Raw genomic sequence first — 15,525 nt, forward strand, 5'->3', positions numbered from 1 at the left:
TTTGTTCATCCGTGCATATTTCTGGACTATGTATTTAATGAGATGAATATTCAATTAAATGATGTGTGACCAATTCGTGTCAACATCTGTCATTTAAGTACAACTTGTCCTGTACAACTGTTTATGTCTCATACTATTTAGGACTTTTTCTCCTATCTAACGTTCCATCAACAGTTTACATTATTTAGGACGGTTTCTTCAGTGTCACAACTAAATTAATTCAATTAAGGGCGATATCTTGCTTAACATTTTCTGGGTATAAAAGTATGTTTGTGTAAATTATGTGTCATGTAATTATGTTTTTATGCGACGATTCGATGGTTAGTATGGCATGTACACCGTCACATTCATCCTGTCACGGAAACGTCACACAAGAAACATTCATTGGTCATGTAACAAAGGACGTTCCAGAAAGGGACGATCTGTCCTGTTATATTTACATTCACTTTCCACTTCTACTATATAAACTTACCAAGCCATAGTGTACTCTATGAGGGTATAAATGACACCCAAAACGTGACTATCATGACGTCAAACGTTATCATGACGTCATATGTTGATGTGGTAATGTCAACTGATCACCGTCAAAATGGTTGTTTAATCTAGTGGAGTACATGTGTATCGCCGTTGATGAACGGTTTTCCTGGTCTAACATAAACAATTTTAATGCAGAGATCCCCAGAATGAGTTGATAATGTAAATATAATGCTTTTAAACTGTCTTCCTATGGAATCTTTGGTATATGTAGATGCCAGAGCTTTGCAGCCAATCATTTCATAATGCCATATATATATATATCTAATGAAGACGCGTCATATAGCGTCTTATCACCAACTATATGGGGTAAATGAAGGATGCTCTGTCGTGTAAAATGCCATATGTATATATCTAATGAAGACGCGTCCTATAGCCTCTTATCACCAACTATATGGAGTAAATGAAGAACGCTGTGTAGTTTCAAATGTCATATAAATAGCCAATATCACATGAAGATGCTATCTCATGTTGAACGTTCTATCAAAAGTAAATATCTTTAAATATCTATCTAATTTGCATGTTTTATGATTGCGAATGTCACGTGAAAGGATAAAAATGAAATGCGGACTTCTACTTGATACTTTAAAGTGACCGAAAATTATCTGAAACATGAGATGTCACAATTAATCGGCCTAAACATTAAAATGCACGCAAAAACGCTGTTATGGTTGACCAGAAAACAAACTCCTTAAAAATACTAGCCCTAACATACTTAGCAATAGTGTTGACAGTGTCATAGAGACATAAAAGGAGCTTTTGAAAAAATGTTTTGGAAAATCATCACATCTTCAGTTACCACTGATTATATTATCATGCAATGGAATGGATGGAAGACATCGTTCATTCACTTTGACGACAGTGCTACAATCATAAATAAAAGTTTACAGTTTATCAATTAAATATTATGTTAACAAACTACCTTAGTGCAGCTTCGATACAAATGTAGATAAAAATACAGGTTTAGAGTTTATCAATTAAATATCATGTTAATGTAGTGACTTCCATACAATCTACCTTAAGGGGTATACGTGCTGATGTTGGCGCCTACCCAGGTATTGCTATCACAACGAGGACAAGCTTTGAACTCGTGGCGGATCGATCGATGATAAACGATCTATTGCAGTGTCATTCAATAGCAGAGAAACAATCTAATTTCACAGTTTTGTTGTAATGCACCAGGGGAATATGCCGCTTAATGATTCATCATATCGTTTATCCTACGACACAGATGTACGAGTATCGGGATACAAATATATAGAATTTTTTTTCTTCTTTTTTTCTGAAATTAAATATACGGAATAATATCACGTGTTGGTTTGTTTATTGTGTAGGATCAAAGCACATCAAAGCGTTTAATAACAAAGCACGGTTTTGATTACATTTTATGAAATTAAATTGTTTAAAAGTGAAAATTTTACATAAAGGGTGGGATTCAATTTGTGGATTTCAGATTAATTAACAAAAACAAAATATTATTTTTAAATAACAAAACGCTATCTTGATTACATTTTGTGCATTTAAAATGTTTTAAAGTGAAAATTATACATAGAGGTGTGTGATTTCATTTCAGGAATCAGATAAATTAACAAAATCAAAATGCTATTTTTTGATAACAAAACACACTATCTTGATAACATTTTATGCATTTAAAATATTTAAAAGTAAAAAGTAATACATAAAGGGATATTAACACTCTCTGGAATCAGATAAAAAAAATTGTATATATGAAATATTCAATGGTTTCATAACAAAAAACTTTTTTCGTTACATCTGTATACATTACAATATTAACTTTTTAAAAATTAAATTATGATTATATTGCATATAATTCTTTGTGTAAAACATGCTTATCATATCATGGAATCAGGGAAATTAACAGTAATAAAATATTAGATAACACTGTTTTTAATAACCAAATACGATATTATTTACATTTCAATGAAATTTTTATTCATAAAAATAAAATGAACATAGTGACATTTATAAATTATAAATAATTTCTCCCATGCTTGACAGGGTTATCCTGCGGTTGCTAAGGAAAAGATAACTCTATATTTTACCCGGGTAGGGGAAAGACAGCTCACACGCGCTCGACGATAGTGACGTCATCAATACATGCGGCGACCATTTTTATGCACAACGAGGTTCTTGTCGACTGACTGTTTACCATTTCTCGTTAAAGCATTGAAGAAAAAGCATTAGTTGTGAGTTATTTAAAAAAAAAAAAAAAAAAAACGAAAATTTAAAGGTGAACTCATAGTATCACTATATAGAAGAATCTGCATGCATTTAGACATTTATTTAGTAAGAAAAATTAAAAAAAAACGTATCTATACTGAGACTACGACGTTTCAGATTTCGCGTTTATTCGGTTTCTTTATTCAGTGAATGAGACTGACCATACAAATCTAGGTCAAATACTAAGTTAGTATATGTTAATTCTCAAATTAGAAACGAACAAAGGCCTATTAAAAGAAAAAGCTCATATTCCGTTAAACAATGGGAAAGGTTGTTTTTCGATGATTTAGACCTTAAAACTCCCCCGTTGTCTTCAATAAACTTCATCTCTCTAAACTCCATGTAGTATTTTTTCTGTCAGAAGGTCATGGAAGGAGAAAAAAGAAAATTGAAAGGGCATACCATTATATTATACATCGTATTCGTAAAAGGTACAAATTGGTATACAAAGAAAGATAATTGCAGGGATCAAAAGATAAAGGGAAAACAATAATAAGAATCAAGAGGTATTTTCGATGAGATAAAAACATCAAACCTGTGAAAAAGCAAAGACGAGATTCACATGACAATGTGATAAGTTATAAACATTCAGATAAGAGACAAAACATTTTGGGTTCTGAACACCAGTTCAAGGTCAATATCCATTGATGACACGAAAATCCAGTAACATGAAATAACAATGTTTTACATCAAAGGGAAAATGAAGCATAACTTGATATAATAAAGAATAAACACAAACTATCAACACAAAGATCTAATATAGAATGGAACCAAATAAACTAAGGATGTAGAGGTGAACAAACGATAGCCAGCGAGATTAAACGAACATCAACCAAGAATGCGACAATATGAAACAAATAAGGAAAGACAGAAATGTGAACAAGCCGAAATACAACAAGACAAGAACAAATAAAATAAGACAGTAATGTGAAACGAAGATCAACCAAGGACATGCGACGATATGAAACTAACAAGGAGCCAATAAAACTCAGCAATATAAAACGAAGGGGAACCAATGAGAGGCAATAATAAAAATAGAAAAAATAACAAAGTAAAATTATATGATATGCAATGAAAAACATTGCAAAATTATGGGAAAATAAGAAAGACAATGTAAAGTAAAGCAAATATCAGGAAATTATACCAAAATGGCGGTTTTAAACAATGAACGAAGTAGGACACCCTTTCAGTATTCAAGGCAACGTACATAAAGTATAATCACTGTAACACTTGTACTAGAGTTCTGGCTTTGGTTCCACTAAATATCAATATACACGGGAATTTGTTTAATAGAATTGGCAGGATGAAGTAGCATTAGATAACTCAGTAAAGCTGGAAAGTAAACAAATGTAAAATCACAACAAGTCTTACACCGTGATCGACACAAAGCTTCTTGAACATAGATATAGCTATTCGTGTCATCATAAAAAGATAGCTTTTGCTGACTGAAGACTGCCAATGGCTTATATCATCCTGTTGATAGCTTTTCTGTAACCACTTGGCAATTGGGAAGCTACATATTTGATGACGGATATGCAAATACTAACAACCTGTATCTATTCCGCGACATAAACTATGAAAAATAGGTTCCAAAAATACATAATTTAGGTCATCTGTGAGCATGCGCGGTTTTTGACTGGCATTTGTGTAATTTAATGATACGAAAGTTTAGAATGCGTTCCTTAGAAACCAATAAGAAGACATTTCTGAAAACACGGGTAAGGAAAACAATTAGCATGATTTCTCATAGAAATTTCCTTAAATAGGGTATGTTAAAACATCAATAGTATTATTTTGTTGCCTTGTGTCCTATCAAAAAAACACATATTAGATGGCTTGAATCTGACAATGACTCTAATTCACGGTAACACCACAGTGATCTGAGATTTAGTTACAGTTTATATGATTATGGACTCACCAGAGTGCCCATAGACTGTTTTTATATTAGACATTTTAGGGTAAAACCATACTCTACATTGTACCTCTAAAACGTCTAAAATTGGTCTATGGACACCACTCTGGTGGGTTCATTATTATATAAACTGTAACTAATTCTCATATCCCTGTGATAACACTGACAGTTACTCCAGTATAATAAGCTATTATCCCTGTTTTTTAATTGATAAATAAATTGTGCTTACCAATTGTGGCATTATCGTAGAGAACTGCGGAACAGTCATGACACAGGCAACAGCAGAAGTGAATTAACAAAATAGAGATCCACATTTTACATTCCGGAAACATCTCTCCATGGATATTGTTAATACGTCCTCTTTTCTCCTGTCTTGCCAAAAGTAGTTCTTATATCAATCACGTCCATCTCAACTAAAACGTCCTCTTTTAAAATTGGAGTCGGATCAGTTCCGGAAAAGAGCGTCAGAATAACTCCATCAAAACACTGCAGGGACATATAATCTCGTATTTCCAAATTAATGCATATTGTCAGCTTACTTAATTATAAAAAGGTTGTCACTCACTATGAAAAGTGTTTACACCTTTTTCGTGTGTTTTTCTCTGGAATAAGTTCTTACTCTATTCCACAATACTTTCTCCTCAATCGACAGTGACAGAATGTTGTTTTAGACCTTCTTCAGGCACGATGTTCGTCGTATGTAAGCTTACGTGCACTTAGAGCTTTACTGAGCAGCCTAACATAATCAACAGCAGCTCTGACTTCATGAATTGAAATCATCTAAACCCTGTCAATCAATTTGACAACCGTACAATTTTTTTTCTAGAATCCTACAGTAAGCGCCAATAACGCTGTCCATATGATCTGAACATTCATAACGTGTATTGTGCTTAAATCACTTAACACTATATTGTGTTTTCTGTATAAACAGTACCCGATATAGTCGTCAGCCTCTGCTGGCTACAGTGTAAGTAACAGGCGTGCTCGATTTAACTTCGATAGATCTGTGTCGTGTGCTTAAGCCGATGTCTGTAGTAGCGTTACGTTTGGATCACGCATCTGTCGATAGTAATGTTTTTTCCACGTGAAGTGAACCCATGACGCCCTCGATATCTCGGGCGACCATTGATCAACTTTTATTCAAGAGTGTTCAGTTATCAATTCATCTACTTCGTGGAGCATATTAAATCAAAATTACACACTGTTGATTCGTGTTCTGGTAGTTTATCCAGCACCAAGCGGAAATGTCCTCTGTTCTATGTTTACTGAAGCTAATGAACCATGAATGACTGCAATTAGTAGAATTGATATAACCGCAATTAGTACATACGTCATATGTTCCGCTGAAGTGACTCTAAGTTTTAGTTACACTAGTAACTGGAGCATTGAAGCTGGACGAAATGTAGCTGCAACCAGGGGCATAACCTTGACAAGTTGAATCTATACCAAGTAAAGTAGTGAACTGTATATTCCTGAATAGCAACCGCCTTCTGATTTATATTTTAAGATATGTGGTCCACGCCTCTCGCCTTGAAAACTATAAAAAAAATTCAGCGACACCTGACATGTAAAATCTGTGTTAATTTTCGACGGCTCTCATTAAAAGAAAATTCTTATCATGGACTTTTGTTTAAATCTACATTTCACGTCATAAATATATGGGAATTTCTGCAACACCTTCCATGAAAATCTGTATAAATCAACGCCTCTTTCCTTGCAAAATATGGGAAATTAAGCGACAGATGACAGGAACAATAGGGTTAAACATTTCCGAACGTTCGTAACAAGTAACAGCAGATTTTCATTGATGAAAATGCAAAATCACACCATCGTAAGATTACGTTCTCCAAACATCAGTTGCCTTACAGGTGAACAATGCATTTGTTTGATGACGAATATTAAAGCAATCGAGGAAGGTTTTCCCAGTTTCGTTAAAGACATTCGCAATAAATACTAAAATATGTCCTCTACAACAACATGTTAAGAGATTGGACGAGGTCACCATGGAGAATCACAATGCAGATCAACGATACTTTAGATTTCTCCAGTCATACTGCACAAAAAAACCGGAATACGCCTAAACTCATCATCCTCGATCGACGTAGACTTGTCCTGGGATAACCCTCTCCCTGGTTTGTTCATATGCTGAATGTCAAGTCCAGCCTGAATGGTGTTGGTATATTTCGAGTTCAGCTAGCAGAAGCAATATTGTGTATTCCCACAGCTGTTGGTGCGCAAATCAACAACGCGGAGCCTATCACTGTCGAGGGGGCCATTGAAAGAACATAGATGGTAGATTGGAAAGGAAGATATCTGTTTGAAATCTCGGGTCGGGTCTTATTAGATATACATTATGTATAATTCGGGAATATGAAGATTGTATATAAAACAATCGCGTATAACTCCTTATAATGAGTTGATAATGAATTTTTAAAAAAACATATATCGTTGTGACCAGGGTTTTTTATCGGCGTTAATTGATCTTTGGATAAGCATTTTCATTTCTCCATTTTATATCTGATAACAAACAAGTCTTTATGATAAGTAAAGATTATTGATTATATTTCCGTCATTTATCATAATAATAAATGACATCATTTACTCCAAGAATATGGAGTTTTTGCTGTGTTTTCTCATTATACAAACAGAACAAATCCATGGTCTTTGATGAGGCAGAGATAAATACAAACTCTTTTATTAATGTAGTTTACAATATGGTACTGTTCATGACACATATATATAATGGACAATAACACACTTTTAAATTTACATGACAATGCATACGTTCATATAAAGAAAACAATGCTTTATGAATGAATTGTGTATCATGGTAATGTTTATATTTATTGTTATTTATCAAATATATTTGCACAAATATCTATTTAGCACCAGGTAATATTATAAGACTCCATCATTTGTGGATATGAAGGATAGGAATATTCTACCTGAGGGTCACAATGTGTACCTATACCGAAGCTTGCTGAGGGCTTACAGCATTTTGTTATAACGAGAGTAGAATAGTACTATCGTTATATACGAACGAGTTGGTTTTTTTCTCTCGTACCTTGACGTTTTATTGCAATTGCACAACTATCATATGCAACCATTTTGAAATAAGTTCGGAAAAAACGCGACTCATGAGTATTGCGTTACGTATATTTTCAATGCAAATTCCGTTGTTTGCATCTAAATGTACATCCTCGATACTCCAGGGCTTCCGATCACTTACGAGATCCGATCATGATCGGAAGCCCTGGAGTATCGAGGATGCTAAATGTATATATATATATATAATAGTAAAAGTAGCCAAGTTTCTAAAAAAAATGTTAAAAACCTTACCGAAGTAATTTTGTTGACGCCGTGACGGCACAAGGCCGTATTGCATTGGACCAGTCAGTAATATTAACATACCCATAGGTATAAGAGAATACAAAATACAGACCAAACCATGTGAAACTGTCAAAGATTTTTTACATTTTATGTGAATGAACTGCACATTTCGGCCGAAGAGTTTTCATTTTTATAACTATATATCAGTCTATTTCTTTTGGTCATGTGGACATGTTGAGACGCAAATTCTTTCTTTCTTAAATGTTAAACTGCTTACCATGGACGCCCAGAAATACTTGAAGAGATATGAGTGTGATGTGTATCCATGAGTTTCAGATGAATTGTGTTTAGCAAATATCTTTAATATTTGAAAGTTAAGTTATTGATTATTTTCAAAACTCATAATACGAAGTAAAATGTGTTACTCTCTGTTATGAAATTGTAACGCAGTCAGTCCTGATCGAATAACATATGTAGCGATATCTAAACCAGTATAGGTATTCTGGTGACTTAACTAAATATGTTTTGATCTGCAGATGTCACTTCATTAATATTTGATCATGTCGGAATATAATATGTTTTAATTCCCTTCTCCATTCTGTGATCGTTCTCAGCTATTCCAGGACAGAACTACGCTGGTTTACTACATAACCACTCACAGGCGTTTGGCTTTACATATAGAGAGAAATTTCTCTAAACATGTAATACTGTGTCAGAATTACATATATAGAGAGAAATATCTATAGAACCAAACGCCGGTGAACCACTCATGCTATATATCCCCACCCTCACATCATTGACAGTTGTCGGAACATTTGGTAAAGATAAGATCTAGCCTGTGATAAATGTAAGCATGCACTCCGAGTACTCGAGTGCTCATACAAATTTGAATAGACCCATGTAATTTCTGGGAATAGATCGCTAACACAGACAAATCATTTCTATCCACATAGATGAAAAGGACCGAAGAAAAAATATATCTAGATAGTGTCACGCTATTAATTAACAATGTTAGATACTTCAGATAATGGTCGATACCTGTATATCCAACTTTTTTGTCTGTTACACATCAGTACGGATATTTTTTCCCATACATACATATGGGTGTAATACTGGTTTGTCTATCATACCTACACGTGTAATACTGGCTGGTCTAGGGCAATACACTCATACCGCCTTAGACTGTATTGCATGGCTACCCATGCAATAAAGCCTCGTGACGTCATGGCGTCAACAAAATTTATATTTCCTCGGTAAAGTTTTAACATTTTTTTCACAAATATGACTGGTTTTACTATAAAAGATGCAAACAACGGAATTTGTGTTGAAAATATCACGTAATTTTTCATGTATGGAAAATTGACTTCCTGTCGTGGATTTCTCCGAATTTATTTCAAAATGGCGGGGAATTCTAGTTGTAAAATTGCAATAAAACGTCGACGTATGAAAGAAAAATACTCTTTCATAAGTGGATATGAAGGATAGGGATATTCTACCCTCAGGATCACAAAATGTTGCAAAACCCTCGGCAAGCCTTGGGTTTTCAATATTTTGTGACCCTCGGGTAGAATATCCCTATCCTTCATATCCACATATGAAAGAGTCTTATAATATCCACCCTGGAAATATCATAGCAAAACTGAAGGCTTTGTGTACGATTACGGAGTAGCGGGTAGTTAGGTCTTAGGCGTTTGGCACTAAAGGTATTTTTCTCTCTCTACATATGTATTATACATTACATATATATAGAGAGAAAAAAATTACTTATATACATGTATAGAGAGAAATATCTATAGAGCCAAACGCCTGTGGTTAGGTCCTTTGATGTACACCAAACAATTCGAAAAGCGGTACATTGTATGGCTTTGTATTTGAGCGTCAATCTGAGTGGTCATTTATTTTTTTTTCTTTTGAGCAGCATTCAGTTTTGCTATGACATATTATTCCAGAGGTTGATATTACGACAGTGATAGTAACCCCTGGGAGTATCGGGGATGTCGCCCTAGTCAAGTATACTACACGCGTTGCCTAAGAACAAATGTTCATGTCCATGAACAAATATTCATACAACTTTTTTAAAGATCTGCTTGTTTTACTTCCACTAGACCAACGTGAAAGTCTCATAGGACACGAGTGCATATAGTGGAAACCAGTATAACACACGTAGGTATGAGAGAATATGATATCTAGAATGCTAGAATGGTTGAACTCCTATTAAATGAAACTTTTTGCAATTACTGCACATTTTTTTAATAAAATATTAACATTCTATTAATTGCATTTTTTAATGTATCGATTTATTTGATAGCTTTAGGCTTTAAATCTAATTTGCAATTTTTATTCCAGGAAACATTAAGATATGTAGTAGACGGTTTACGTACATATTTGATGATAAATGCACATAGAATAATGAAACACCGTCTCGCTGTATCTCTATATCTACACAAAATAGAAACACGTCTAGGAAATGTTGCGTGACGAAAATCTTTGTTTGATCGGGTATCGATTTGGAGAAGTCTAGGCCTATGTTTATTTTGTTATTCAAATATGGTGTAGAGAACATCATGTTTCTAACAAAGCGTTTGCTCATCAACTTAAAGTTACGCAAACAAGCCAAAGTGAAGTTCGTCTCTGCTTAACTCTTTGTTGTCTACTCGATACGTCTGTTCCTAACTAGGTACCGGATTTATCCATCTTATTCTTTAATCTTAAACTACCTCATAACTGTCAATTTTCGAGGTGACATTTTCGCGGATTCTTGGGACATTGCTACAATCGCGAAAATTTGATCCGCAAAAATAAAGTGTATGCCAAGCACGGATCCACTATATATTTGGATTTTTTTTTATTTCAGCATATAGAAGAACGATAAATCACATATTGGCTTTTTGAGTAGAGATCTGTCGTAGAGATCTACACCTGTCGTGAAGACTTTGTGTTTGGTCCCTTGGCTGAAACATACATTCATTATTTTCAGTTAAGCTCCTCCCATTTATAGAGTCCAGTTTCATCAACATTCCTTATCTTCTCCATAAGAAAGTATTGTATGAGATTAAGAGGGATCCGAAATAAAGGAATTTTCTTGTGTAGGTACATTTGAATGTTTTTTCTATGGAGAATTTAAGTTAAAAGCAAGCGAAAGTATCGCTATCACAAAGATACACCGTCCATATATAGCATTAATTATTAATTGGACTTTGATCAAAATAAAACTAAAACCAAAATAGTTATTGTCTGTTTTCGTGTGTCAAAGAAATATAATGGAGACTTTCCTACAAATGTGTATTGAATCTGATGACTATAGATCACCACATCTTGACCATATTCGAAAACAAAAACAAGTAAATAATTAAAAATAGATTAACATTACTTCCCTGTGATGGATTTGCCTAGATAAGTATATTTTATCTACTGATATAACTGAAGTAGCCTCTCATCTCTCGGATCCATGTTTTTTTTTCATCCGGGTATTTACTCATCCGGGTCATTACCTATCCGGGTCATTACAATTAATTAACATACGCGTTGAAAAGTTCAATGTAAACAAAAAGATTACCCTCAAACGAACTCATAGATACCATCGCTGTGTTTATATAAATAGACAAGTTATTCACACAAGATATGATCGATACCAAAGAATACTCTCTCTTGTTTGATAACTAATTAGAAAATGTCCTTTATCGAGCATGGCTATATATATTGACACTCTAATATTTGCATATCGTCAAGAGCCTCGTTATGAAAATAATCGTAAAATTCACATTGGCATGACATATGTTTGATTCTAGTTTATCAATTACTTCACAATACGCTGTCAAAAGGCATGTTTACACTGTAAGGCGTCTACAATATATGACTTTGTGGCCAGGGCCGGAGTATAAATTAGGAGGTCACTGGGTCTATTTCATCCGTTTTCTTTACTTAATTTGTTTACAAATCCAGAGATTTACATCAGAAATATTTCGGAATAGCTAAGGATGAAATTGGGAAAAATATTTCTTGTGTTAGCTGAAAAGGGTTAGTTTCCCACAGACAAGACGATTTAAAATGACATATGACCCACTGATTCCAGCAAGTTTAATGCAAGTTAGAAGTCAAGTGCCAATAACTAGCCTTTTACATATTGTAACTTGTCGTATACGGTGTTATGGAGGTTTAATCTAGGCAATAAAATCGTGACATTGGTCATAGGATGTGAATTATGGGACATCTCGAAGATTAAAGCTAATTACCACTTTGGTCTTATCGTGTTTGACTTATTGTAAGCGTTGTTTGACAAGAACAAAACCAGGCCTAAGATCCTTTTTTTATCGTTTTTCTCCTCTCTTTTTTTCCCCAGTCTTGTGTTCTTTATTGCAAACATATAATTTTGGTCGTATCATCACGCTTGCGTATTTATGATTATTGATATGAAGAAAAAGTAGAAAAAAGAGGATTTCTTTTAAATGTTCTCTTTCATAAAGTTATAGGAAGGTGGGCCATCGCCTAGCAAGAATTCGTTTGAGCTTCCGGTCCATAGTTCAAAATTCATCTTCGGATCCACCCGTATCCTTTTTCCATATTCACCAAGCCCCATCCTCCTTTCGACTTTGCATAAACAGTCCATCAGTCACATTTTTACAGGACTATAATGGATAACGAGTTTGAATTGTATTTCAAATTCGCACAGAAGACTTCCCCGAGAGCGTCTGTATCGCCTTGCCGACGGTTCCATGAACACATTAACACTGTAAATACAGGTCTTCTTTGATTGCAAATCCGGACAAGCCGCCCGACGCCAATGAACACCGGATATTAGATAATGTTAGGTATGTAAGCAATCAACTCGCCATCAATCAAAGCTTTATAGTTTTGTAGCAGTATTTGTAATTTACAGCATAAACGTTAGCATTGTATTTAATAAACTACTGGGAACCATCCCAACGAGAATCCATAACTCATAGTTACATTTAACTATAAACATTAGATTTCCCAACTGAGCTATTTAACGAATCCCCGCATCCCCTTACATTAAGTGCGTTCCTTTTCCCCGGGCGGCATAAACCAATAAAATAAACGTATATGGTCGAAGTTCTCCGGAACAATCATAATAATGTAAACCCAGGTAAATGGTTTTGAATTTTGATTGACATAATACAGGTAAAAGAATGTCATTCTATTAAAGCTTTTAATTAAAATAAGTCAATCAATTACTTGTACGTCAACACAATTCGTTTATGTTTTTATCGTGAATGTTACACTCCTTAATTGGAGATCAATATTACTATTCATATATTTAATGATTTAAATCAACGCGGTGATCGACATGATTATCGATTGTATAATTGTCAATTTGTTATTAAATGTTTACTGTTGAGGTCTAGGAACGCTTTAAAGAAAAAATCTGAAATCCATACATTCTCGGAAGCTAGCTGTATGTGGACATGTACAATGTAGTAATTTCTTTGTTCGACAGATAATGAATGTAATCAATTATACTTTGCATTGTAGTCATAGCTACCTGTCACATCTAGAAAAAATTTATGGATTCAAATATTTCGTATCCAATAAACATCAGTAATGCCCTGTCACGCAACTTATACAAGAGCAATTAGTAACGGTACTGGAAAGAAATAAACACAGCAAGGCACATTATACCTCGAGAGTATTGGCCCGAATCTATTAGTTTGTCAGCTCCTAAGGAATCCAATCAAAATAATTCGCTTATAAGTTCTTCAAGGTAGTAATAACTCATCCATCCCTGAAATTTCCCAATGGACTGCTCTTTACCTTGATTTAGGAGAATCTAAATGTGTCTACAAGGGTAATTTAAAGTAGGTAAATTGAAACCATTCTCTCCAAGGATTCATTGCGATCCCTCGTGAAATTAACTTCAAATTCAAATTATTTTATTGCATTAAGAGTTTCAACTCATACGAACAGATATTTGAATATCATACATATATAATTGGCATAGTTACAGGACACTGTACTCATGCAGTGGAAAAGTCGAGAATAGAAAATATCATTACATTATTATTATTAATAAATTATGTTCTCGGAGTAGACGTATCAGGGACCGCAATGAACTCTGGGAGAGAGTTCACTTCTTTATCCCAATCTGTCCCAGGGTGCATTGTGGTTCCAACACTATCACCGCTGGGAGAGATTGTCTTTATCCACGCCGTGACAGAAAGTAGCTTACGGAAACGTGTGGAGATCAACATATGATTTTAGCAGGTTGACGAGATTTTTCAGGAAACCGAACATATGATTTTCATTAGAATTTATTTTTATTCGACATTAATTATATTTCAAATTTGGGGCTCTAGGATACATTTTATGTCCGAATATGAACCGATGTAATTCGCAAAATCAGTTTACTATTCATAGTTGCTATACTTTCTAATGAATAAGAAAAACTATCCTTAATACATGTCTGCTAATCAAAGGACTATTTACTTTTCCATTAACATTTTAAGCTTGAATTGATTCAGTAAAAAGCGAGGAATAAAAAATCAATCCGTCGCCTTATCAATTAAAACGAATTATGTTGTAATGTGATGCCAATTCTGTTTATCCAACATAATTGGGTTTTTATGTTAGCAAAAAATAACTGTTTAGTTTTCTTTGTTATGGAAATGTAATAAAATATAATATTGCTATTTGTCTTGTCGATATTTCGATAATAGCATTGAATAGCTAGTTGTTTAATTGGCTGATTAAACAAGTAGTTTTGCTCTGCATAAGCTTACGTAAATGGTTAGTAACACTAGTACTCCTTATTTCGCTCATTTAGAAACATACAATAAAAATGTTTTTACGTATAATAGCCCATAGGACTGAATTGTATCATTACATATTTCTTTATTATATATGTAGTTTCTATGACAAATATATCATCAGTATTATCTGATGTGCATTATTTTATTTACAAGAAAAGGGATGACCATAGGACGCCGCCCTGAACAACCGATGCCGGAATATCAGAACATATCGTAATATTGCAATTTAACAAAGTTTTTTTTTTATCCTAAGCGTTAGGATGGCTATTTAACGGCTACATTATGGTGTTCGTCAAGGTTCATTTCTTGGTCCGTTTTACTTTATTTTTATACAGTATTGCTTACTTTCATTTTTTATTTGTTTTTAATCGTTGTCGTCAATATGTCATACAAAATTGTTGTTTACTTTGTCAAAAATGTTTGCTGACGACACATCTCTCCTACTTTCAAAAAATATCTAAAAATTAAACGAAATTAAGAACTATCTTTAGGATACTAGTCGAAGCAATGGAATGTACAGACAATGTACTGTAACTAATGAAACTTGGACCCCAGTATATTCAATCGTTAATGGTGTTGTATATGTATATGATTGTGTTTGTCCGTAGATACGTGTAAAATTGAACTGTCAATGATGTAACTTTCAACTTTCAGTAATAACTCAGACTGACGCACATGTTTAAATATCCAACAATTTATTCAGAAATCTTAATCAATATTTTTCATTATAAATGCATTGTGACT

At 33.9% G+C, this 15,525-nt stretch overlaps 1 protein-coding gene across 2 annotated transcripts in view; it reads right to left on the minus strand.

Annotated features, from left to right (window-relative positions):
- The window catches only part of LOC138307305 (glutamate receptor ionotropic, delta-1-like), a 45,521-nt gene extending 39,576 nt beyond the window's left edge, over window positions 1-5,945 (minus strand). For both annotated transcript variants that reach the window (XM_069247962.1, XM_069247961.1), the window contains exon 1: window positions 4,917-5,945. In XM_069247962.1, the coding sequence (XP_069104063.1) occupies window positions 4,917-5,019 (103 nt within the window). In that variant the 5' untranslated portion in view covers window positions 5,020-5,945. The remainder of the gene's footprint in view (window positions 1-4,916) is intronic.
- Between the last annotated feature and the right edge of the window lie 9,580 nt (window positions 5,946-15,525).

This window comes from Argopecten irradians, chromosome 14 (genome assembly GCF_041381155.1).
Source record: "Argopecten irradians isolate NY chromosome 14, Ai_NY, whole genome shotgun sequence".
In the NCBI taxonomy this organism is placed as follows: domain Eukaryota; kingdom Metazoa; phylum Mollusca; class Bivalvia; order Pectinida; family Pectinidae; genus Argopecten; species Argopecten irradians.